Here is a 27,813-nt window from a genome sequence, read left to right as displayed (position 1 = left end):
TACTTGGGCAGTTAAAATCATTTGGCTTTCAGCCCAGCGACTCTCACTGCCACCTGATGTGTGTACCAATTATCTAGCTAGCAGCACCTTTCATATCACGACAGGCAAAAAAAGAGTTTATTAAAATGCAATTTTAAATATAGAACAAATATAATGCAAGCTTGTGGATTATATTTATAGCTTTTTCATCTTGCCGCACTAGGATGTGTGGGACATTTGAAGAGGAAGCCCAAAGTTCTAGGTTCTTGAAGCCGATGTCTTTCCCCAACAGCCAAGCCCTGGGAGGGCTGAACGTCCCATGGCAGAGGATACTCATGGATGCACATTGGGTTTGTAGATAACTTTGTCCCCAGTCCCATCTGGGAAAAAGGAAGTCCAGAAAGAGCTGCTGCTTTGTTTTAATGACAGCTTCTTTGCATATCATGCTAGGGAGGAGTAAAAAGATATCTTGTTCTCTTCCTTTTCTAATTCCAGTAGGATATGGTAAAATCCAGTTAGGGCCAAGATCAGAATGCCAGTGGGGGACAGCATGTTTGAATGCTTCCATATGTCAAAATCTCCTTGCTTAAAAAAACTAGCTAAGGGTGCTACACTTAATACCTTGCTACTTGCTAGCTTATTGATAATTACCAATATTTTCAATTTTGAAACACAAGTTCATGAAAACCATGTCAACAGACAGGAGTTTGGCATTATTTTAGTACTGAAATGGCTTCTGAAGCTATCTGTTCTGTAACACCTCATAAGGAGAAAAGTAGAAGTCAAAGCCGTGCACACCCAGACCATAGCCGTCCTTCATTTCTGTTTAGTCAATGCTGAGAACAGTCATAAAACGCAAGCCTCTCAAACCATTTGCAAGATGCCAAGCATGCTTCTTAATAAATGATTTTCTGCATCATTTTTGCAAGATTGTGAAAACAAACCTAAGTAGTATTGCTAGATGTCTGGAAGACTCTTCCACCACCTTGCACTTAACAGAAATTTACAGTTGTTCATTTTTGTACCTCTCCAACTGTGGCTTTTCAACAGCTCTTAAAAATAATGAAAGCTGGGATTCTTGGAAATTAGCAGGTTCTGTGCTGGAGGCTGTATTCTGCACTTTTGGCACTGCCGGGATTGAATTCTGCCAGCACTCTGCTCCAGTATCTATTTTCAATGCCAGGACTTTAACTTTGAAATATGAACGATGAAAATACCTTTGAACAGGTCCAGAGTGCATTTCCTTCACCCTATTGAGTAAGGAGAGAATCAGTCCCTACATGTCAGCAATTAGGGGAAGGGTCTCTACATCAGAAGGCATTGCTTCTAGATAGCTTTGGCACCTCTTTTTTCCAAAAATTAAATACTAGGCACTTTTAGAGATGTAAAATTTCCAGAAATTTTGAAGTCATGGGAAAAAATGGTTTTTTCCTGTTTTTTTCAGGAAAAAAGGAAATTTGGGGGGAAACTGAAAAATAAACAATACTTTTTTTTTAGTACTCTTTACAGATCTAAAGCCACTGAGGGCGCAATCCTATCTGGATAGTTACCAGGCTCCGAAATCGGACACTGCCAACTATCCTATGCAGGGAGGCAGGATCACAGAGGGGATGCTTGCCTCTGTGCTCCAGCTGCTGTGCATTTTTGACTAGATGGCCAATTTCAGCTGTCTAGCCGTGGCTTCGGGGAGGGAAGGAGGCCGTGCAGCACACAGGAAACTGTGTAAAGCGGCATTCGCAGTCTCCTCCCCTCCCCTCCCCCAGGACCACCTCCTTTTCCCCATCTCTGCACTCCGTTTCCGAGCACGGAGATGTAGCTGCAGCAAGAGAACCATGCTGGCTACAAGGGGGCAGGGGAGGGGGTGGGGAGCTTGGTTTCTGGGAACTGCATTCGGACCCCTGGCTCTGACCTCGGTTCCCAGAAACCAAAAAATCCTATGGCTTTCTAGACAGTGTCTAGTGGCCATAGGATTGCTCCATTTGTTGCTTTAGGGCAACCTTCCCCAGCCTGGTGCTCTCCAGATATTTTGGACTACAGGTCCTATCAGCCTCAGGAAGGATGGCCAGTGGTCAGGAATGCTGGGCACTGTAGTCCAAAACATCTGTAGGGCACTAGGTTAAAGAAGGCTGCTTTAGGAACATAAAACAGACTTTATGTTACTAAAGTTAAATGGGTTAAAATTTTATACTTGGCTCCAAGAGTGAGAGTAATGACTAACCATTTATTTTTGGCTTTTTTTACTTGGGTTGTCCCAAGTAACCAGACAAGGTTGTCCACTTTCCCAATTGATATTTGACTTATACTTGGAACCCCTGGTGTGTTCTATTAGACAAAATAGTAGTATTCATGGATTTGTGCATTCCGGCTTCGAATTTAAAATTAGATTTTATGCTGATGATCTGTTGCTGCTAATTTCAAAACTCCAGTATTCAGTTCCAGCTTTGATTAAATTGAGTAATACTTCTGGTGAATTATCTGGCTATTCAATTAATTGGTCAAAGTCGGAAATAATGCCGATTGGAGATAGGGTATACTCTAGTGTATTAGCCAATTGGCAATTTCAATGGTGCCCAGAGTTTATTACTTATTTGGGAATAATTACCTCTAGAGATATATCTCAAATGATTAAGTTAAATTTAAATAAGTTGATTAATGATATTTCACGAGATATAGATAGATGGGCATCTTTAAAGTTGAGTTTATGGGAAAGGTTAATACACTTGAAGTGAATGCTATACCTCGAATCATTTGTGTTATACATGGGATCCCCTTACTTATACCTGGCAAATATTTCCAAAAACCTGATGCTTTGTTTTGTAATTTCTTTTAGGGTTCCTTTCCTCCAAAGGTATCTTTGAAAAGGATGCAACTTCCAATTAAACAAGGTGGGTTTGGTTTTCCAGATCTTGCTACATATCATCGGGCTTATTTGCTGACCTATACTAAATTTTGGTCTTTTCCACTCAGATTTGATTTTCCACCTTGGTCAGTTTTGGAATCTTCCTGTCTGGAGCCTCTCTCCAAATGGATGGCATTAGGTTTTCGGCATAGTAAGGCGGATAGAGCTCCTCCCACAATCTTGGCAGTTAAAGACGCGTGGCATATAATGTCATACCAATTATAATTTGACCCATTTTCCCATGCCAAATTGACCTTATGGGGAAATCCAGATCTAAGAATAGGAAAGAAAACGTTTCTGTGGTGGACCTGGACAGATAAAATTATCTTTACCCTGCGCATCGATTGTGAGTTTTTGCCATTTTCAATGCGAGATAAGTTTGATTTGCCTGCTACAGCTGAATGGCAGTATTTGCAGTTGAAGCATTTGTTAGTGTTTAGATTCGGTCCTGCTGCTTTTACTGTCTTGGAGTCTCCTTTGCTATTGGAAACACTTATTGAAGCTGATCAGATATATCGACCCACGATTCATGTTTATAAATACTTATTATCAGTGAATAAATATGATACACGGGGTCTATAGCAGGAATGGAACAAGGACTTGGAATGTCCTATTTTGTCTAATCAGTGGACTGCCATTATGGCATCTGTATCTGATATACAGTGGACCTCTGGTTACATCTTATTCAGCAAAAACTTTTGTTGCGGGTCTACTGAACACCACAACAAAGGTTTGTCAAACTCAGTTAATTGTTGGAGGTGTAATCCAGTTAATGCTTCTTTTAGTCATATGTTTTGGAAATGCCCAATAGTTGCCTCCTTTTGGGAGGAAGTTATCATATGGATAAACTTTGTATTGGAAAGCTCTTTAATATTACTGATGTACATGTTCTCTTAAACTATTTACCTGCGTTTTGGAATGTAACACACGGTCAGTGTAAATGGATCTTTCGTATCCTCTTGGCTGCTAAAAGACTGATACTACAATACTGCAAGGATAAAAGCTCACCGCCTATAATGCAATGGATTGAAAACGTAATACTAACAACATTTGAAAGAGTGGTATATAGGCGTGAGTGGACTTATATTTGGATATTTGGTCAACTTTTACTGAAACTTCTCTGTAATTTATTCTTTTTTCTTCCCCCTGCCCCAAATGTTATAATATTTGAAACTGAGGACTTTGGAGTATGTTGTTATATTTTTAAATTTTTGGTTGTGTTATGTTTTTGTTTGTTTTGCTGAAACTCACAATAAAAAATTGATTAAAAAATATGTTCCTAAAGTTATGTTATGTATAATGGTTTGCTCATAAAATTATTGTTATATTTGAAAACTTTAAAGAGTGAACTGAGTTAGTAAATTTGTAATTATTGTCCAAATAAATTATACTTAAAAATTTTAATATACCAAATGTGATTAATTTTATGAGCAAACCAAGTTATACATAACATCTTTTAGGTTCCTGGTTTATGTCTGGCTAGAGGGAACTTAAGCAAGCAGTCCCAGCAAGCAGTCCCTGAAACACGTGAATCATCCTAGAAGACAAAGGAAGGAAGAAAAACTGGAGGTAGAAAACAAGTCCAGAAAAACACAGGACTCTGTAGAACAAAAAGTGGCAAGAATCTACATTTTCTTCCATATTATGATATGGCGACTCTAGTCACATGTTGGGAAACTGAGCATGACTTGAAGCATCCCAACATTTTTATTAGTAATACAGTGGACCAATAATATTAATAAAAAATGGAAGAAATAGCTACGCTGAGAATCTTACAGAGAGGATTAAAAAAAACATTTTTCCCCACGGCTTCATTATTTCCAGACATTTTACATCTCTAGTCTTTCTACAAAAGTCTTCTTATTACATAGTTTTTAGAAGCCATTTTACGCGGGGGGGGGGGCAGGGGAGATAAAGGCCTGGTAACAATATATAAACACCTTGTTTTAAATCCTAAAAGAAAATATTTCATAATCCAAAGCTGTTCAATTTTTCCAATTTTTTGGAAATACAAACAAAATCGGTCCTTGGAAAAAAACGGAAAAAATGGTTTTCCCTCTGTTTTTTAGGTTTTTTTTCCCCAGGCCTTCACATCTCTAGGCACTGTACATTTCAGTATCTGCTACCCATATGCACATTAACCTTTAACTTCTATGAAAGCATTAGATCAACTGGCCTGCACTATTATTGCCTTTTGAAAATAACATTTCATTCTTTCCATAGCCTACTACAAACTTGTTTTCACAGAAACCCTGATCCAGCCTTCTCCTGAAAAGATATTTCATTACACATACACACATGGAAAATGCCCATCATTACAACAGGATACAGCATTAGGGCCCCTGGTGGGCGCAGTGCTTCTCTGTGGGTCCTGTATACAGAAACAAATGGAACCTTCTCTACTCTTTGTGGAATCGCTGCCAGTGAGGGCCTAAGCCATTTGTCAGGAGCAGAAGGCAAGTTTTATAGGAGTGATAACTGGCAACCACTCATCAATATGGCAGAAACAAAATCAGTGCACTCAGGAATACTATTCGGGGGGGGGGGGCACCTACTATCTTACCCTGGTGATTCCAGCTTAAAAGTAAGGCTAGCCCCATCATCCGCAGAGTATCATCCTGGGTCCTATTTCTGGATCACAGGATTGTAACGGAACTTTGAGAGGTGACTTCATATACAACTGGAAGGACCTCCAGCAAAAGGTTACAATACATCCCCCTGTCCCTAACAGGAGTGGTCCTGTTCAGGGCTCCCCCTGCCTAGAACAGAAACCTTGTAGAGCTGATTGGCAATCACAGGAGTGAGTGGGGCGCCAAAGAAAAGAAAAAAAAGACACCTCTTGAAACCTTCCCCTGCTGTGCTAAATAGCACTAAAGGGATCAAGTTTGGGGCTGGAAGCAGGGTTCTGGAGAAGAGGAAAAGGAAGAGATGTCTTTTTTTCACCTGAAACATCCCTGAATGATTCAGAGAGGGGAAGTATTTTTGTAAGTATGGCACGCATCCCTTTAACACCTAATAATAAGCTGTTAGTGGCTCAAATGGGTCAATTTTATCACCAAAATTACACCCCTCATTTTTCATGGTAGATTCCCTCAATCTCCCATGGGTCTTGGGGTGTCACATGTCCCTGTCCAGCTATATGTATATGATTTTTAATTTATTTTTCCTTTTAGTTTACAAACCATTATACTTCTGTGTATTTAGGGAATCCCCCAAGTATGCAGAAATCAATACCCTATTTTTAGGGGGCCTTATTTCACTTTCAAACTCATGCCCAGTTTTAGAGGGATAATGATGATGATGAGTTTGAGTCAACAATCAAGGGTAAAAAATATTTTAATTAATTAATTACATTTTATACTGTCCAGTAGCCAAAGTTCTGGGGGAGATTCAGAAATATAGACCATGCAACTGCTAACAATGAAAAAATTGATCCTTTCATTAGTATTCCCCTATTTAAAAAAATACAAAATGCTAAGGCGAAACAATGTTAAATATGAACATGTTGATTGCGCTCTTTCCCCTCAGAGACTGATACAACCTATTGCAAAGAACATGTATATTTCATTGCCATTCTACACATGCTATAGTTTAAAATGGAAAGTTCTGTTGAGCTGAATGATAGCACTAAGTGGATTGGCATTTGCACTTAGCTTTCCAGTGGTTTGGCTGGATTAATAATGCAACAGAAGGCAGGATATCCTTCAAGTACATTAGTTAAAGAAAAAGGTTTTCATTAGCATTACAATGAGTGTTGCTCACAACCAAGAATATACTTGGTGGTTACAAAAATAATTGGTTGCTTTTTATCATTTAATCATACTTCAAGGCTAAGGAGTCTATGGCTGTTAATGTCCCCCCGTCCCCTGTCCCCGCCGTTTTTTTTTCTATGCTGTATGGATAATCCAGCTTTCTAAAATCATTGCAGTTCACAGCAGGCTATTTTTATCACTCTTATTCCAAAATATGTTCTGAATCAGAAAACTATACTTAACTGGCTAGGTTTAGCTAAATATAAGATGCTTCTTTTTTTGGTTTGTATTTTTTTAAGTGTTAGCTAGAAAGAATTTAAAATTACAAGAGATTTAAAATGCTGGCAAAGATGTGAGATGATTTGGCACTCTCTATTTTCCATAATGATCTGTTTTTTTGGAAAGTTTTTTAAAAAAACTGAGTAGGCCTGTTAACACCAGCACATCTTCTTATAATTATGTGGATACATTTGGTTGGTTCCAGCAAACACATTCTGTTTTGTCAGCTATGCTGAAAGCAGACCAAAGCAATGTGGTCTGCAGAAGCTGGTGGTTTTTGGCAGGGCTGGTGAATTACAGAACCTGAGATTCTGTGAATGCAGTATACCCATGAAGATAACTGGCAAAATTAGGCATTAGATGGAGAGGATGGAACCACTGTCTCTGGAAGCCCAGCTCCATTGGGCAAGGCTTTTTACTTCTTGATTACAAGGGATCTAAACTGCCCAACATCTTTTAATATGCTATATTCTGCAAGATGACATACCCACCTGTAGCAGGCCTGCAGGTCTAGAATTTTCTGCCTCCCATTTTGATCACTCCTCTATAAAGCTTGATAGGATGACCATCTCTCTGCTCTATAGTCTACAAAACCTTCCCCAGCCTGGTGCCCTCTAGTTTTGGCCTGCCATTTCCAGTATCCTTGACTATTGGCCAGGCTGGTTGGCGCTGATGGGAGTTGTAGTCCAAAACATCTGGAGGGCACCTGGTTGGGAAGGGCTCCAAATATGCCACTTTTATCATGCAATTTGTTTATGGTAAGCGGAATGCCCAAGCCGAGACAAACATTTTTTTAAAAAATACTTTAAGGGCGTCTTTGAAGGCCTCTCCAGAATGCCATTTCCACTTTACATCACTTTATTTAGCAACCCTAAGCAAAGGCCCTCTCTTTAAATGTCAAGTAGGAATACCATGAAGCTGCGGTGGCTACTTATATGGCCGTGTGGAGCTGAAATCTGTCTTATAGGAAAGTATGCTCATTTGGAAGCATTGTGAATCTAACATAGAGGTACACAACTCAAGTTACTCCAAGGACCACTTTTTTTTATTTTAATCACTCAAAGGCAGGGATGTCAGAGGAATCCATTTGAGCGCTGGAGCTCAACAAGCTTTCATTGGCTCCGCCCACCAGAATCCAGTTCATCTTCCACTAGCTGGCCAGATTCGATCTGCAGCAAGTCAGGCCAGCTAGCGGATTTGGGGTGTTTTTTAATTTGCGCACGTTACAGCCGCAATTTATGCAAATTATACACATTTTGGGCATAATTTGAGCAAACTGTGACCGTAATTCATACAAATCTCTATGTGTGCAAATTACCGCCGACACACACACAAAAATACGTTAAAAGGCCCTGGAGTTTATGGGAAACCCGTAGCTTGGCTCACAAATGCAAGCCACATTGGGTGCCCCGTGAAACTCTGCGAGGCCAAAAAGGGCCAGATTTACCAGCAACAGACATCCCTACTCAAGGAGGGACACAACTTTGGGTTACCCACAGAAACACATTTTGTTACAATTTCAACTCAGTGTTTTCCTTTTAATCCATTCTATTAACTGCCTTTTCTATCTCAGCTTTGTAGTACCCTTCCTTCCTTCCTTCCTTCCTTCCTTCCTTCCTTCCTTCCTTCCTTCCTCCCCCCCCCCCCTTGGAGTACCACAGGTTTATTTGAACTCCCATCTGTTACCTTCCTTTTTCTCCATTTCCCCCACCCCACAGTTCTTCCTGTTCCCTTCTCTCAGCTATGCCTTCTCATCCAATGGGTCTTTTTGCACCATCTCTCAGCTACTCTCACTCTTTCTCTCTTTCCCCAACCCCTAAGATCTCTCTGAACCTTCATGTTGATTGACCACATCATCAAAAATGAGCTGCCAGGGGGGCGGCTGATCAGAGATGAAGCATGGGATGATGGGGTTAAACCTATTCTACAGTCAGAGCCGATGTGGAGGGTTGAAATGGTTTGAGCCCCCTCTCCCAATCCATATCAAAGCACCCCCTGTCTGCAGCAGCTTTTTGAAGAAAATTATGTTGAAAGTTCCAGTCATGAAGCTTCTCAGGTTGCCCCTTTTTTTCCCTTTTCAGCCCATAGCAGCCTCTCTTCTGTCAGCACCACCACAGGATTTTCTTTAACTCCCCCCTCCCCCTTTTTTTACTTCAGGAGTTTTTGTTTTGCTTTTTTCTACTGCTCCTTACTCAACAAATGTAAGTACATAATAACACAAGAAGAGCCATGCTGGATCAGAGCAAGGGTCCATTTAATCCAGCACTCTTGTTCACACAGTGGCCAACCAGCTGGCCAGGGGAAATCCACAAGCAGAACATGAGTGAAACAGCACCCTCCTGCCCATATTCCCCAGCAATTGGTGTAAATAGGTATACTGCCTCTGATAGTGGAGGTAGCATGTAGCCATCAGGACTAGTAGCTACTGGTAGCCTTATCCTCCATGAATTTGTCCAATCCCCTTCTACAGCCTTCCATAGTGGTGGCCATCACAACATCTTGTGGAAGTGAATTCCATAGTTTTAACTATGCACTACGTGAAGAAGTACTTCCTTTTACCTGTCCTCAGTCTTCCATCAATCAGCTTCATGGGATGACCCCAGGTTCTAACATTATGAGATAAAGCCCAACTACATGTTATATGCATGTTATAGTATCATGACAGCCCATTTCAATGAGAAATGTCCCTTCTGTTGGGGGCAACTGAGAACATAGAGGTGGGGGTGGATTATTTATTTACTTACTTACTTACTTACTTACTTATTTATTTTGGGCTAATGGGCTGTCATGCTATTTCCCCAATCCAAATTCAATTCCCTGCAGCTCTCCCTTGCAAGGTTTAAAACACTTGTTTTCTCACAGCTAAACCCCCTTTTAAGTGGCTTCCCATGTAAAGGTTCCCTGAAGGGAGGGGAAAGAGTTAGGGTTATGCTCCTTCCACTGGCCACCTTTCCATTCCCAATTGTCCATAGCAGGTTCTCCTCTTAACAGGCCATTGGCAACCAAGCCATGAATTTGCCTCTGATGTGTAGTTTGGACCCTCTGTTCAGTAGCAATTGTACATAAGACATTTTACTATCCCAGCTATTTACACAGTGGAGGAATCTCAGACACACACCATCCATACAGCTGTATAGCAGATGAACTGCAGCAGACTGGAAAAAGCTGTCACTATCTCCACTACTCTCCTCTCAGTCTAGGGAGAGGAACAGCAACGCAGATGTAGTGATGCAAGCATTCTTCCACCATTACCTTAATTTGTTGTTGGACTTAGGCAGGGCTTAGATATTCCATCAAAGGACTTCAAACAACAGGCATTTGAAATTTCACTAGGGGTTGGAAACAGACCAGGGGGGAATGCTACTGTTGGCCTGAAGGCCTCATATTATGGAGGCCCAACCTAAATATTTCTACATTATGCACTGGAATTTGATACATGATAGAATGGAATATTTTGCACTATTACATTGCCAAACTGAAAAGTGTAAGTTTTTCTCTAGCAGTGCACACAGAATACGGTCACCTTACCTATAAGGCAAGGACTAGGTGCTCTTACCTGGTCCTTTGATATCTTTGTATGCTCTGCTGGTTCATGGACAACAGTGATGGCCTAGCACAACTGCAAAGATTAAATGTACAACCAAACCCATTCAATCTCCATTATATTGAGTTCAATTAAAGTTGGATCTGCACTGTGATGTTGGTGCTGAGTGTGCTGTGCTACATAGGTTTCTTTAAAAGAGGCCTGTTGAGCATCTGAAGGTTTGACCCTTGGTGCATCTAGAACACAACTAGTTTTACTGACCAGCAATGGCTTTCCAAGGACCCAGGCTGAGGTCTCTGCCAGCCCTGCTACTTGAGACTCTTTAACAGAAGGTGCACATAATTGAACTTGGGATCTTGTCCATGCAAAACACGTGATTCACTTGTCAGATATAGCCCTTCCCTGTTCTATCACAGACTCATAATAATGCCAACACATACACACAAACCCTAAATAAATGAAGGAACGATCGGGAGATATGGAGATGAGATGGATATAGGATTGGGTACAGTCAATCTGTGCGTACTTGTGTGCAATATATTGGATGCCAATCTCTGTATGTGTACCTGCTCTTTCGGTGGTAGGCAATATCAATGTTTGCTCTATTATGCTGTCTTTCATCTAGCAATGCACACGCCATGTGGAGGTCCTACCTGTAGGGCCAAGGTCAAGGGGCTCTTTCTTTCTGTCTGTCTTTCTTTGCTCTGCTAGTTCATTAGTTCTTCAAGCCAGAAGTTTAAAAGAGTGATTTTCAGAATCAATAGCATTAACCATATTTTAATGGATCTTCACATAGCACCAATCCTGCAAGGATCACTGTGTGCAGAGCCACCAGTGCTACAAGGAGGATTTATTACATTGCTCAGCACCCTTCTGGACAACTGTGTTCATTCAACAAGGCACTTGGCTAGCTTTAGGCTTCGGTGTCTTTCTGCACATAACTTACCATTACTATTCACTCAGAACAAGATTGGTAAAAATAAGTTTGGAAAAAGAGAACGATACTTCTAATAATATAGCAGTTTTGTAAGATGTAAATAAATGAATTGCTGCTTGATTTTTTAAAAAAGAGTTCTAATTCCACTATAACATTTTCCCAAGCATCTCTGCCCAGTATGTTTTGACTTTTCAACTTTGGTGCCCATGGCAACATCCAGCCAAAATAAATATGTCAATGCTCTCAAGAGCTCTTCAATAAAATCCAGCAATTGACTGTCAAACTCAAAAATGTGAGTCACCTCAAAAACAGGCCAAACTATGTGCACTTTGAGGATAAAAGGGAGGGCAGAAGAAAATGAGCCCCAATATGTGGACATACTGGCTTCTCAAGTTAACTGTTGAAAACTGAGATAGTAAGGAATTACTGTACGTTTCAATATAGTTAACCAAAAACATAGCTAGAGAATCAGGATACCTATCGAAAATACAACAAATACTTGTGTAAGAAAGAGAATATTACACTTTTATGTTGCGGAATTAAGTTAATTAGCAACTGTGCTGCCACTCTATAAAGGGCCACAATTTGAGAATCCATTATTAGCAAAAACACAGTGAATGTGCATGAATGTCCTCTAGGGGCCAGTGTTGTTGTATTCAAGGAAAAGACCAACACTATTCTGAATGAAAAGACACTGGATTTTTATCTGAGAAAGGTACAACGTTTCCTCTAGCGACTGTACACATCAGAAGAGACCATTCAAGCCCAACCATCTGCAGTATACAGGGCTCAATGTTACTAATTCACAGCTTCAGGTTGCAGGCACAAGATAGCTTCGATGAGCAGTTCCTTTGGATCTGGGATATGTGTAAATCACTACCGTGGCAACCCATGCACAGAATGCTTCTGAGTCAGACTACAGAGTTCACAGATAGGTAGGGAAGCAATTCAAATGTTCACACATTGCACATCCACAGTAATCCAGGCAGAGAACTTTCAACAGTTGTAGCCACCTCTCTTTCACTCAAGATTGCAAAGCTTCCCTAAGAAACCTGTTACACCCAGAGAACATGAAGTGTTGCATAACCTATCTATTGTTTTCTGCATATTAACACACACACACACACCGCAAAAAAAAAAAACCCTCTTGCCTTGCCACTAATAACAAGTGAAACTGTTTCCTATTTCCTCATAATAACTTTTGAATACTTGAAGCCCTGCAGCAGCATTGCTTTTCAACCTCTTTTCCTCTAAGCCAGGCTTGCAAATAGCCACTTGCCTGGAGCAGGTAAGCACTGCCTCCACAAGACCAAGCCCTGTGTACTGCCTCTTCTGGGAGGTTTCTCAGTCTCAGACAGAAAAAACTTAACAGCCTCTGTCCAGACAAAATCCTTCCATTTCCTCCCTGCCCCCCCGCCCCCCGTGTGTGTGGGGAATGGAAGAGAATGGTCCTACATGCTGAAATTGAGCTTTCTTCTAAACAAAATGTGCCAGCTGGATGGACCTGCCTTATCTTTCAGGCTGAGAGAGAGAGCAAGAGAGATGAGGGCATGAGCCTCACTGCATTCACTCCGCCAGGCTAAGAAAACAGTGCTGACTACTACATTTCTGAGTTTTGTCCCTCTCCTTCTCCTAGAGGCAGAAGGGCATAAAGAAGATGCAGGCAGGGTAGTTTGTAACTTTTGCTTTCTCTCTCTCTTTCTCCTGTGTCTAGTGTCCTTAATGGTTATGGAGGTTGTCCATGGGCCCAGTTTAAATTATCCCTCCCAGAAATGAAGTTTTAAAATTTAAATCTTTGAGGAAGAAAAGGGAGCAGCCACCATAAATACTGCACCAGAGAAACAGCTCAACATTAATAACAGCCACCCATCACTCCTACCCATCCTCCATGGCTTTTACTAATTCAGTACAGGGAAATGGGGTGGGTTCTCATTCCCCTTCTATATCCTACAAGTGGGGAGAGAAACTGTTGGGGGATGTTCAGGCAAGTAGATCAGAAGGGAAGCAACTGATTCCCCCCTGATTACTTGCAGGGAAGTACACCAAGTTCAAGTTTAGCTTCATAGATGATACATTCAGAAAAACTGGAATTCTTGTTAAGCTTCTCTGAAGATTCTCCAGATCAGCTCCTTCCCCCACAACATAATTATTCAATGGCTACTTAAGTTTTCTACTTGTGCTTGCCAATTTCAAATTATTCTCTTGAATCAACTGCTACTGGCTCTATTCCTTCAATTTATGTATTTAAGCATGCAGCTTATTAGATTGGTGTTGGAAAGTGATATGGGTGTTAAACATCTCACAGTAGGTTCAATAAGACACTGCTGCTGCATGTTAACACCTTGATTCTAGGACTTGCTGGGGCAGAAAATAAATGCTTGAGGTTCACTTGCAGAAATCATAAATCAGGGTATGAAAACGACAGTACAAAGCTATTAACGCAGGCAGTTATGCTGAACAGCTTGTAAATACATCTAGCTAGGCCTCTGCCAATGCAGTAATGCCAATGCAACATGTGCGGCACTGAGTTTTCTAGAATCGCATTTTTGTTTTCTTTTTTTACTGGTGCAGGGATTCAATGGAACCTCAGATGACTGGCTAAGGACTTTCTATACATAATGCTTCAATGTGAGCTGGTTCACAAAGCAATTGCCCTCATTTGAATGCTTTCTTTAGATTCACTTCTGTCAGAACGACTAAAGAGGTAAATACCAAGCTCTTAATTTCCTTTAAATAACAGAATATAAGGCATTACTTCACTGCACGTGTGTGCCAAACCACCAATTCCAGGACACTGGCAATAGGAGAGTCTATATGTTCTATGATTATATGAAGAGCAGAATGCTACTAAGAACTCTTGTGCAACAGACATGGGTCTATTTGGATTAGCTGTAAAAGCAACAGAATTTCATCAATCTACCCCTAAAATGAATTCAGATCCAGGACTACCACCTGCATTGCCTTTAACTATTTAATTAATTAGTTAATACATGTGAGTAAAGAATAGTAACACAGGATATTTTGAGGCTATTTTAAAAGTTATTGTTCCTTTATACTTAAAATCTGTTCCTTATGCTGTGCAACACAGCATAACGGAGGATAGGATGTAGGGCTTCTAACTTCAGCACAAAATATACTTCATGCCTTTCTGTCCTTGCAGTGAGGGGTTTGGGGAAAGCAGGACCACACTGGGGGCCGGGGGGAGGGGAGTGACACAGAAGAACTGCGTTCAGCATGCAACTTCTTTGCTGAGGGAACTGTTGTTGTTGTTGTTCAGTCATTCAGTCGTGTCCGACTCTTCGTGACCCCATGGACCATAGCACGCCAGGCCTTCCTGTCCTGCGCTCTCTCCCGGAGCGTGCTCAAGTTCATATTCATTGAATCGGTGATGTTATCTAGCCATCTCATCCTCTGCTGTCCCCTTCTCCTTTTGCCTTCAATCTTTCCCAGCATCAGGGTCTTTTCCAGTGACTTTTCTCTTTGCATTAGGTGGCCAAAATATTTGAGCTTCAGCTTCAGGATCTGTCCTTCCAATGAGCACGCAGGGTTGATTTCCTTTAGGATGGACTGATTTGTCCTCCTTGCAGTCCAGGGCACTCGTAAGAGTCTTCTCCAGCACCACAGTTCGAAAGCATCCATTCTTCGGTGCTCAGCCTTCCTTATAGTCCAGCTCTCACAGCCATATGTTACTACTAGGAAAACCATAGCTTTGATTAGACGGACCTTTGTTGGCAAGGTGATGTCTCTGCTTCTTGCTATGCTGTCTAGGTTTGCCATAGCTTTCCTCCCAAGGAGCAAGCGTCTTTTAATTTCATGGCTACAGTCACTGTCTGCGGTGATCTTGGAGCCCAAGAAAATAAAATCTGTCACTGCTGCCATTTCTTCCCCTTCTATATGCCAGGAAGTGATGGGGCCAGATGCCATGATCTTCATTTTTTTAATGTTCAGTTTCAAACCAGCTTTTGCACTCTCCACTTTCACCCTCAACAAGAGGCTCTTGAGAGCCTCTTCGCTTTCTGCCATTAGGGTGGTATCATCTGTGTATCTGAGGTTGTTGATAATTCTCCCGGCAATCTTAATTCCGACCTGTGATTCATCCAACCCAGCGTTTCTCATGATGTACTCTGCATATAAATTAAATAAGCAGGGCAACAATATACAGCCTTGTCGTACTCCTTTCCCAATTTTGAACCAATCGGTTGTTCCATGTCTGGTTCTTACTGTTGCTTCTTGACCCTCGTACAGGTTTCTCAGGAGACAGGTAAGGTGGTCTGGTATTCCCATCTCTTTAAGAATTTGCCACAGTTTGTTGTGATCCACACAATCAACTGTACTGGCTGCCTATTCACTACCAAGCCAGGTTTAAGGTTCTAATACTAGTGTACAAAGCCCTAAACAACTTGGGACCAGGACACCTGAGAGAGCACTGAGAGGTCAGGCAGCTGAGAGCACTGAGAATACTGAGAGGTCAGGCAGCTGAGTGGTCAGGCAGGCGCTAATGTTGTGTTGCTTCTGGCACCTCCTGAAAACATTGTTATTTTAGGAAGCCTTTCTTGAGTGACCGGCCATGTTTTTATCAGAATTCTGTCTCTTTTTAAAAACAGTAATGATTTTAACATGGTTTTTATTCATTTATTCTATCTGCTGTTCACCACTCCGAAATCTTTGGATGTGGAGCAGTATACAAATATTGTAAATAAAATAAATAAATAAAAATCTCTGCTCATGTTCCTTTAGTTATTGCAGGCTACACATAAGTTTACTCTTAGATTAATCTTTTGTTTTGTTGAATGGTGTCTGATAGTTTTACTCAAGAAGGGTTGTTGAACGTCTTCCACTATAAGGGCGAAATTCAATATTGGAGAAGGTGGCATTTCAGTGGTGGGTGGGGCTGAAGGCAAAACAGGGCAAGGGTGAAAACAAAGGGGCCAAAAGACTCAAAATACAGCATATTGTAGCTTAAAGCTCATTGCTCTGTGTAATTAAGCCTTAGGAGAGGCACTTTGACCTTTTAGAATGGGGGGAAATACACAGAAAAACAAGGAAACCACCAAAATATCAGAGGTCATGGGAAGCGGGGCCAGGGGAACAGGGCATGGCCATCTGGGGAACCCTGAGGACTGGATTTGGGACTCCAGCCAGGCTGGATTTGGCCCACGGGCCTGAGGTTCTGCGTCTCAGTGGTTAAGGAAGACCCAACAATCTTTTACATGAATTTATTTTAAAAAAATATTTATTTGGCAGTTGTTGAAGAATCAAACCGCCTATCCCCATAGGATTGCACCCTAAGTCTCCAAAATCAGCTACAGTATTTTTCCTTTATGTTCACAGAAACACAAATGTTTAACTACACAATCCAGTCTTTCCATACACAAGGTGGGGAGGGTACAAGGCTGATACATCACTTATGCTGGGAAGTACAATTCCCTAGACTTGTGAATTCCACTAATACCTGCAAGAAATCAAAACTACAGTAGTGGAAGTTGAACTCTGGTTGATTAGAGGTCAAGCATTTGTTTAAAAAAAGGCTGTTATGCTGAAGAAAAAAATCTATTAACGTAATTGAGACTGAAATAAACCTCAGCCGATAAAGCACTAGGAAGTAAGGTTCAATATTTTACCTCAGTGAACATTAGGCCCTTGCTAATGCTCAATAGAAAAAGGTGAGTATAGCTCTCTTCTGAAGGTTATTATTTCAGATTCTCCCTTAGTATTTTTACGGTTCATATAACCGTGGCATTTATATTATAACAGGTAATTCATTCATACGACAGTCTGCAATACAGATTAATCAGGGTTCTTGACAAATGAAATTAATTTTTGCAAAGTTAAAAAAGCAATTAAACTTCTCATGACATTTTTCCCTTTCGCCACTGACCTATTTTTGGAGCTAAATAATGTACTTATGCCTGAAGGAAATGCATTTCAGCCTGAGGAATGGAAAACTGCCATGAGCCAAAATTTATTCACAGAAAAGCATGAGGCATTTAAGGTTGTCATCCATGCACAAGAGGGGAAAAAGTTTGCAAAGATGTAGGTATGATATTGAAAGCTTCTCCATAACAACCTGAAAATTAACTTTCCCCATACTCTTAATCCTGTCATCTTTTAGACTAGCGTGCGCTATAGCCAATACTTACTAGGGTAGCAAATGAATTTCTTACATGATTTTAATGGAGGATGTGGAGGAATTAGTTACCCTGGCATTTATTTACACACACACACACACACACACACATCACACACACCCCAGATATATATGGGGTGCAAATTTATTTGAAGCTGATATGGCCAATTCACATTATTACTTTTGGGGGGGCTTAATTTCAAAATGCACTTTTATCGTTGTTGCTTGACAGTCTGTAATAAATAATAATGTTGATGATGTATTGGCTGGTGCTTCTGATGATGAGATCATTCAAGACGTCCACCATAAGTAGTGTAGTCTTTTGATGACAACACTACAAATGATTCTGACATTTGTTATGATGTTGTAGAGAGGAATCCGGCTTCATGGTAGACAGTTCAGAAGACTCCTTTATTATGCATACATTGAACCTCTCAACAAAAATCATCATCCTGGATTTAAAAACTGGCTGAACAAACTGACCTAAATACATGTGCTGCCAAGTAATAGTCAGACTAGGCCACATTCTTAGGCCATGTCTGCATTTTAGATCAACTTACTTCTATATGATGCTCACTTGCACCTTCCAGTATTATAACAATAACCTATTTATGGTCACTGTCAAATTCTGCTCACAGATTTATTGCCAGAAAAATTAACCATTCCATGTATTATTATAGGCTGGAATCACTTCAAAAAATAACACCATGAATGACCAATGAGTTACTCCATCATGGAGATACTAGTGCTGGATTTCACAGTATAAGTAATGGAGTAAAAGAGGAGACACAACAATATCTATACATCCCCCTCTCTTTGGATCAGGAAATAGACAAGGATTGCCATTTCAAAGTCTGACTGGTGGGATTTCCATCCATTTATGTTTTTGAAGCACCACAAGCTGAAGTGAGCTAACTTGTCCCTACTGAAACTCTTACAGTTTTCAGTGCCACAGAGCTCTATGTCATGTTAACACTGATTCCTATATATTGTCATTGTAGATAAATGTAAATCCACTAAATGTTAACAATGCATACAAAACAGGTTAGATGCATGCAGACATGTCCTTTTAAAGCACCAACACCATTCCATTGACACTAATGGAAATTTATTCCAATGTTCAAGTGCCAAAATCAACTCTAATACTATCAATAAAATATATTTTACGAAGGAAAGGATATTAATACAGGAAAGACAAGCTCAGCCTTGGAACTTGAGAGCCTGAGCTGGCTTGCAAGCAGCAGATCCTTCCACAAGCTGCCTTCATATACCAGAAACACATATGCTCAATTGGGAGAAGAACTGGAAGAGCGAGAGGGTCAGTTGGCTTCCCCAAGGATTTTTCTGCAAGCCGCCCTAGAAAATCTTTGCTATCTGTAGAGACCACAGGGTGGCCACTCTGTCCCTGTCTGCACTGCCAAGTGAGGTCACTACAAATACTTTTCAATTTTGGTTTTCATTCTGTGGATATCTGTAGAGTACTGTTTTGACATCATGATCACTTTGTTGCTAAGCAAAACAGAAACCTGATCCACCAAAACAGAAACCTTATCAGCAAAACCTAATCTATCTATCTATCAATCTATCTATTTCATTCATTCCAAATTTTAATCTGGAATTGCTTTCTATTCTTCAGTTACATTTGTGTGTGTGTGTGTGTGTGTATGTATGTATCTATATATATGAGAAGAATTAGAAAGCAATTCCAGATTAAAATATGGAATAGGTAAGAAAAGTGAACAGTAGTGAAAATGACTGATCAGTGGATTCTAGCACAGGACCTACCTATCTGTTAGTTTCTTCTGCAGGTCTTGAAATACAAATACAGCACTCACTGAATTAGTGTTATATACTTAAAGACACCCCCTTCATGGATCACTGCCTTGTTGTGGCGAAGGGGCTTGCGTAACTCAGTGAAGCCATAAGCTATGCCGTGCAGAGCCACCCAAGACGGACAGGTCATGGCAGAGAGTTCTGACAAAATGTGGTCCACTGGAGAAGGAAATGGCAACCCACTCCAGTATTCTTGCCAAGAAAACCCCATGGAACATATCACAAGGCTAAAAGAGATGACGCCGGAAGATGAGCCCCTCAGGTTGGAAGGTGTCCAATATACTACTGGGGAAGAGCAGAGGGTATTTCCAAGTAGCGCCAGAAAGAGTGAAGCGGCTGGGCCAAAGCCGAAAGGACACTCAGCTGTGGATGTGTCTGGTGGTGAAAAGAAAATCCGATGCTGTAAAGAAGATAGCATCAGCGATGCAATGAATATGAACTTGAGCACGCTCCGGGAGAGAGCACAGGACAGGAAGGCCTGGCGTGCTATGGTCCATGGGGTCACGAAGAGTCGGACACGACTGAACGACTGAACAACAACTTAAAGACACGCATTTGCTTTTTTTACAGCCTGTGATTTGGGGCATAGTAAGAGGGGAGGAGCTTAAACTTTCTCCACCAGCCATTTTTCTTTTTGGAAATCACCTTTAGCTGTTTTTACACAAGTGGGGATCCAAATGTGCATTTGTAAATACACATCTGAAACTTCATGGAGAAACATCACTGGAAGGGTGCTATTTTGAGCAGAAAAGTGTCACCAGGGAAAGGGTGAAGTTCCCCCTTGCCCCCTAAATATCAGTGTCCATTGCTGCTTTTCATCCATTTTTATTTTTAAATTTGGACTTTGTTATTTGCATGTAATGTATAGCTTGCCCCAAGGCCAACTTTGGTTGGTGTTTTCCTGCACCAGAATACAGAATTCACAGCAGAAAACTGAAGCAATTTAATATGCTATAATGCCAGTGTCTTCATTGCATGTTATCAAATCACTTCACATTTTATAGACATAAGGAGTGTTCCCACTCCTCAGAATATGTAACAGTTTTTCTTCTCACATTTTAAAAGGGCATTTTTGGGAGCAACTTGTTTAAAGTAATTAGTGGTCAACTGAGAGAGAGAGAGAGAGAGAGAGAGAGAGGTGGGCAAAGACCATCACAGAATCTGCTTCAGCTGGACTGTCCCCTCCCCTCACAGGGCCATTACCACCAACTGCCCCTGTGGGAAGTGTTCCAGGAGAGAGAGGGAAGCCATCATGATAAGATCACATCAGGCCCCTGCTCCAGAAGAACGGTGTCTCCCTTCCCTGACAGGGTTTTCTTCTATCAAATGCCCTATCAGACAGATCCTTATGAGTTGTTATTTTTAATACTGTTTTATAGTGGTTTTTATTAGTATATTGTTGTCTTACTTGCAAGCTGCCTTGGTAGGATTTTCCCCTGAAAGGTGGGATATAAAGAATTGTAATAAAATAAATAAATTACATTCCTTCATCTAATCTTATGTTGAGGTGACAAGAAGAGGAAAGCATATATAAAGTGCCATTACCGTCTCTTAAACGTTCCACTATAAAAGTGAAGCCTGTAGTTCTTGGGTGCAAGACATATTCATACTTTTGAAGTCCATTCTTTTCAGCAAATTTATTACTACGGGCTTTGGTGTCATCTATAAAAAGATATAAAAGGCATGAGAAACATTGATTAAAATCAGTATAGTGATTAAGCTTTAGAAGATTTTAGCATCACATAGCATATCAGTGCAGCAAGGGATGAAGGAGATTATAACAGCATGCTCTTCTTTAGATTAATAATGCCATGAAATAATACTTGTTTTGCTTCCTTACATAAACATGTAAAATCTTTATTCCCAAAGTCCAGTTTTTATCATGCAGAGTGTAAGTGGCAGGGGCAAGTTGGTAGGACTCAGCCCCAGAGCTTTAGGCCAAAGCTAGTCCCAGGGACTTCGTGAGCTGTGCCAACAAGAGCATCTGGGGCAAATCCAAGTCTGATGGCCCGGGAACTTTAGGAAAATATTCTACCTATAGCACATTATTCCAGCTCTCTGTGCAGAGGAAAAAGGTAGAGAAGCAGACTTGACAGGGATCCAGAGAGAAGGCATGGATAAAGAAACAAAGAAGAAGAAGAACCTTGCAACCTTAGCCAGCAGTTTCTATTACCCAAAAGGCATGGACATCTTGATGCAAAGCCCACCTAAACTCCCCAGAAGGCTTCCTTAGTAGACCCAGCAGCCAATCACGCTACAACTGCTCACCAAACAACAGGTGGGGCTAAGGCACTAGAACAAACAGGACAAGAAAAATCCCTCTTCAAGCACTATATTTTGACAGCATGCTGCTTATGAATGGGAAGCTCTTGCAACATTCAGCATGCTTGACATCCAGAGGCAACCGCATAAGGAGAAATAGCAGAAGCCAGACACAATGGCTTTGAAACCTGATGCACACAGCAGGTCTTCACTTTCTTAGGTTGTAAAGAAATGTCATCTACTCCGTAACTCTCGCCATTCCAAAAAAAAATTTCCCCAAACCAAATTCAATGCCCTTTGGACACTTCATATTATCCTATCTTTTCTAGGGAATGCTTCTTAGAAGCTAGAGGTGTGCATCAGCTTAGACCAAAGCCCAAGCTGAATCAGACCCCTTTGGACTGCTTTTGGTGCTTCCCAAGGCGAAACAGGCTTTCTTCTAATGCGACCAAAACCCAAGCTGGACCCTGCTTGAGGCTTCATTCAAAATTCGGCTTTGGAAGGGAGGAACCATGTCTCCAACGATTAGTGTCTTCCCTAAACACTGACGGGGGGGGGGGCAGGGGGAAGAGTGATGGATATTATAAGTATAGGGCACATTTTCTACAATCATTGTGCTTTGGGGAGCACAAGGATGGACATGTTAGCATTTAGGATTCCAGTTTTTTAGCTCTGCTGTCTTAAATCTGCTATTGCATTTTAAATATCTGCACTGTTGCTAGGTTTTACTCTGGTTGTATTTTCATTCTGTAGTTTTAATCTATTACATTTTATAGTGTATTTTCTGTTGTATTTTCATGATTTAAATTTGTGAACCGCCTAGAGAGCGCCAGCAGTATAAAAATTATTTATTTATTTATTTATTGCATTTCTATCCCGCCATTTTTCCTCCAAGGAACCCAAGGTGGTGTACATAATCCTCTTCCTCTCCATTTCATCCTCACAACAACAGCCCTGTGAGGTAGGTTGGGCTGAGAGTCTGTGGCTGGCCCAAAGTCACCCAGTGTGCTTCTATGGCCGAGTGGGACTAGAACCCAGATCTCCCAGCTCGCAGTCCAACACTCTAACCACTACACCACACTGACTCTCAGTGTGGTGTAGTGTTTAGAAATAAATAAATAAGTAAGTAAGTAAGTAAGTAAGTGTGAGGTGGATATTCCAATGCTACCAGGCTTTGCTATGAAAAAAGCCTTAAACTGTTTTCAGTCATAACAACTCCCTAGCCTTTATTCTTATCCTTCTTAAACTTGGCAAGTTTCTTGCCTGGAGACATCTCTATGATATGTGCCATTTTGGGCAGACATTGCCCCAAAAAACACGGGGGGGGGGAGGGAAGAGGAAGCAAATTTGAGGATTCACCTTCCACACAAACCACTTCACCTAACCTTCTGAAACTTTGCAGGTTTCTTACTTAGGAACACCTCTATGCTGTCATTCATTTTCGGAGGCATGGTCCACAAGGAACAAAGTGAGTGATGTGTGTCCTTTTTTGGATACCCTCAAGATGTAAAGGCTGCTCTTGCAGAAAACTCCCTGTACCGTTTCAGGCTTGATATCCTCAGAAGGGGCAACTATCACTACAAATTTCATCCAGTTCTACCAAGAAATTTTTAAAAAGCTATCAGCAGTTTCCTTTTAAAAAAAGAATTAGCACAAGACCCACTGCACCCATTATTCTGAATTTGGCAGGTGCAAGCCCCTCCTAAAGTGCTACTATGCCTGCAAATTTCATGGTGCAGCCATTTTTTAATTTCCCATGATAGTCAATGGGAGGCATGAAGCCTTGGATTTCCAAAACTCGACTCAAGTATGGCACTGGGTCGAAATGGATGGTGTCCAAATCAGTCTGAGTAGCATCGGGCTGTTTTCTAACTCACCACATTGGGAAAGGAAGGAAAGGTTCCTCCTGTGCAAGCACCGAGTCACTGCTGACTCCTAGAGGGACACCGCTTTCGCTGGCATTTTCATGGCAGACTGTAGCGGGGTGGTTTGCCATTGCCTTCCCCAGTCGTGACTACCTTTCCCCCAGCAAGCTGGGTACTCATTTTACCGACCTCGGAAGGATGGAAGGCTGAGTCGACCTGAGCCGGCTACCTGGGACCCAGCTTCCGCTGGGATCGAACTCAGGTCGTGGGGAGAGTTTTGGTTGCAATACCGCCGCCTACCATTCTGTACCACACGAGGCACCACATTGGGACCAGAGTCAAATCTCAAGGTCAGTGTACACCTCTTGTTAAAAACAACTAGGCCTTTGTCAGATAACCTGAAAAGCTAACAAAGAAAAGATAATGCACAAAATAATTAAAAACTGGGAGAAAGAGAATACTGAATTTTTAAAAACTTTTATTACTATTATTTTACATACTAAATTTACACTGCATTAAAGATATGGTGAAAAGTGTTATAAACTGACATAAAATCATGACATTTCTGGAGAAGAAGCCTGAACATGAATATGATATGCACTGTGTGAAGTACTTCTTCACACAGTGCACAGTTAAACTATGGAATTCTCTACCACAGGATGTAGTGATGCCCACCAATTTGGATGGCTTTCAAAGGGGATTGGACAAATCCCAGAAGGAAAAAGCTATAAATGGCTACTAGTCTTGATGGCTATGTGCCACCTCCAGTACCAGAGGAAGTGAGCTTATGTACTCCAGTTGCTGGGGAACATAGGTGGGAGGGTGCTGTTGCACTCATGCCCTGCTTGTGGATTCCTGGTCAACAGCTGGTTGGCCACTGTGTGAACAGAATGCTGGACTAGATGGACCCTTGGTCTGATCCAGCAGGGCTCTTCTTAGGTTCTTATGATAATCCCAGTCATAAGGATCTATACTGTCCCTTCTCTCTTATTTGTCTTACAGAGACAAATTTAACTATTTCAATTTACTTCCCAATGTAAATCCAGCTGTCATACATGAGAGGAAACATTTGAATTTGGTTAATTATTTATTCTATTCATAATAGAGCATGTAGAAGTAAAAGAGCCACTTGTTACCTGCCGTTACACAGCATTACTTTGCCTGGCAACACGATCTAAGAATAATTGAACTTTGTGGCTCTCACATGTAAGATAGAATAAAAAAGGTCTTCAACTACCTAGCAACCTGGCCAGCAGAGTTCTGGCACCATTGCACATCTTGATTAATTCTGGGGCATCAGGAGCCCTGCTGGGTATATAAACTGTTCCTGTGCTAGAATCAGAAGTGCAGCGAGAAACATTGCAGGTGAAAAAATTATTCCTAAATTGCCATCCCAACCTCAGTACATACATGTTTGCACTTACCTTTCATTTTCAAGCCTTATTCTCATTACTCACTCTGTATCCAGTATCATCACCATCCCAGTCAACCAGGGATAGTCTTCATCTGACTTTTGATGCTTTCATCTCATTGCCTATATTCAATCTATCACTCAACAATGTCATCTCTCCTACAAAAATGTGCCTCTTCCTCTTCATTCCCTCAGCTAAAACTCTGGTAAGCTTTCACTGTTATATCCTTCTCTTCAGCCTTCCCTTGTCAGTCTATCCAAAACTCTGCTGCCACATTAAAAATTGTTCAGGCCATGCAATAAGCCTTCCAAAATCCCTACATCAGCTTCCCATCTTCTTCCACACCCCACACAACCTCTATGACCTTATTTTTTAAAAAGCACCCAATATATCCCTGGGTAGTATCCAATCCTGCCGTTGCGCTCCCACTTGTTCCATTACACCAGTGGAGCACACTGCTCGCGCAACAAAAAGCTAGTGCTTCAAAAAGCAACCCAGAAAGAAGTGGAAACACTCATGTCTGGACTGGGACAGGTCAGCAGAGCTTGTCTGCAAGCTCTGCTGACCTCTTCGATTCCAAAAATGAGTGTTTCTGCTCATTTCTGGTTGCTTTTTTAACTGTTAGCTCCCATTGTGCTAGTGGTGGGTCCCACTGGCGTGTGGGCAGAAGTAGATATTGCCCTGTCTATAACTTCTGCTCCTCCAATTATTCCACCCTGCTTTTGTTATTCTTGTCTCTCCCATCTCTCCACCATGTGCTCTCTCCCTACCATCAAGCTTTAGAATGAAGGAATTTGTCATTTTTGCTTACATAACCTTGCCAGGCCAATTGGGAGCACCACAATACTAAGTCCTCTATAGAGTACCATTATTCAACTGCAGAGCTCAGACTGGAACTGGGATATTTAGAGTGCAATCCTATCCAGATGCCAGTCGGCCTCCAAACTCGGAGGCTGACGGGCATCCTTGGCATAGTGGGAGGAGTGTGGAGGTGATCATCAGGGAGCATGAGGGAAGAAGGCTAGGGTAGCTGGAGGATTCTTCGTAAGCTGGCTGCCCTAGTCTCCTCCCCTCCCCACCCACAGAACCTCCACCTTTCCCTCCTCTCCAAGCTTGCATTTGCAAGCTCGCAGAGGCAGCCAGCAGGTTCTCTCCGCACTGGCTGCAAGGGGAAGGGGAACTCAGACTCCCAGGTCCAAGTTTGGAGCACTGTCTCCAACCTCGGATCCAGGAATCCGAACTATTCTGTGGCCCCCCATATGCTTTCTAGGGGCCTTAGGATTGCTCTCTTAGTGGTTCATTGCTGTTTAAAATTTTAGATTTAATGTTGGCAGTGTTCAGATGGTATGGACATGACTCAAGCTGCTTAGTACTTAACACACTGCATAAAATACATTCTGAAGTACACTTTTAAGCCACCATGCTTATACAAACCACCACAAGGAAGCAGCAACTAATGACCAAATTTGCCATTTGTTCCTCTATAAAAGCCATTCCACATGGAGGCACTGGCGAATGTCAACCCAATAATTGTTTGTTGCAAACTACAGAAAACTACTTTTAAAATTAAATGTACATTGTAGCCAATACTTCTTTTTCATTTGATTTACAGATCCAAGAAATGCAACTGATGTCACTTGTAAAAGTGGACAGAAGTCTCATACACCAGGTCTTTAAAAAAAATTAAAAAGATAAAATGCCATTTATATAATAAGAGTATACTAAGACTTGCTATACCTTACAGGCTGAACTTGCTTTTTAAATTGTATGTTTTAAAAATTACATGTGACATTTTCTTCTACATTAAGATTGGTGGGGGGACACAACTGATTTAAAGTACCTGTAAGATCAGTTCCTTCAGGAAAGAAGAGAAGCTGAAGTGGTTCATGAATGTCACAGAAGTAATCCAGCATATTTTCAAAATGATTTTTGTCTTCTTCCCATTTCCTCTGAATGAAAATGAAGGCAGCAACCTGCATGGCCCAACCTAGAACAAGTTTAACAAATCTTTCAAACATGGTACTGGAACTGTTTTGCTTGTTCCTATCGATAAATTAGATTCCCCAGTTATCTTTTTTGTTTTTTTGTTTTTTTGTATGAATTGTATTTTGTATGTTTTGCATGAAAACAACTTATTTCTTAGGAGAGGCTTTGCGCTGAATATGGTTACATTGAAAATAGTGAATGAGCTAACACTAAAAGTATGAGAAACCCCTCCAAACCGTTATGACAAAAAGCAGAAGTTCTATTATTTTTTGTAATTTTAAATCAAATGTGCAGAACAGCAGTAAGAACCTGTGTTGTGTCTGACATTAAAAGCATGAGCTAAAACATCAATATATTTAAAACCTATAAGACTATACAGATGATGTTTCCATATAATTGATTTTCAGCTTTTTGAACATATAATTGTATTTTTGAAGCATCAGATAAATATCATAATTGAAACTCAAGTATCTTGCCAGCTCATTTCAACTTTCAAATTCAACTGCCCATTGGTGTAAACTTTACACTGTAAAGCGATAGTCCTTGAAACACACACCACTTCATTTTTCCTATCCTGTTCATGCATGCCACTTGTGTTGCCAGATTCAATACAGGGCAGAGTTGCTGCACTCTTGACAGCTGTTTCGAGGAAAGAAACACTGAGCAATACAGATTCCACAGCTATTACCTTAGGAAAGAAGCCACAACTGCAAAAAGTCTCCCTTCTATGTAGCCACTTCAGGGTCCTCAAGCTGAAAGCAACTCTATACACAAGAAAATATATTTACGACTCCATTCATTAAGATATATTGGAGAAGCCTAGCTCCACATTCCATTATTTAGAGAGCAATCCTATGGTCCCGAGACAGCATCCCAAGGACCATAGGATTTTTTAGATTCCTCTCCCGAAGCCATAGAGACCATTGCAACTTGGGAGG

General features: G+C 41.1%; 1 protein-coding gene across 9 annotated transcripts in view; it reads right to left on the bottom strand.

Moving 5' to 3' along the window:
* LCLAT1 (lysocardiolipin acyltransferase 1) overlaps nucleotides 1-27,813 on the bottom strand; it is a 154,747-nt gene that overhangs the window by 49,941 nt on the left and 76,993 nt on the right. For all 9 annotated transcript variants that reach the window (XR_014786907.1, XR_014786908.1, XM_084828626.1 and 6 more), the window contains 2 exons: nucleotides 26,730-26,876; nucleotides 20,896-21,012 (listed from right to left, as the gene is read on the bottom strand). Coding sequence is in view for 7 of the 9 variants with exons in the window: in XM_084828626.1 (XP_084684752.1) it covers nucleotides 20,896-21,012; nucleotides 26,730-26,876 (264 nt within the window). In the remaining 2 variants the exon portion in view is untranslated. The remainder of the gene's footprint in view (nucleotides 1-20,895; nucleotides 21,013-26,729; nucleotides 26,877-27,813) is intronic.

Source organism: Heloderma suspectum, chromosome 1, assembly GCF_057233095.1.
Source record: "Heloderma suspectum isolate Gila_16-S chromosome 1, 16-S_ref, whole genome shotgun sequence".
NCBI lineage: Eukaryota > Metazoa > Chordata > Lepidosauria > Squamata > Helodermatidae > Heloderma > Heloderma suspectum.
This window is presented reverse-complemented; position numbering and strand designations above follow the sequence as displayed.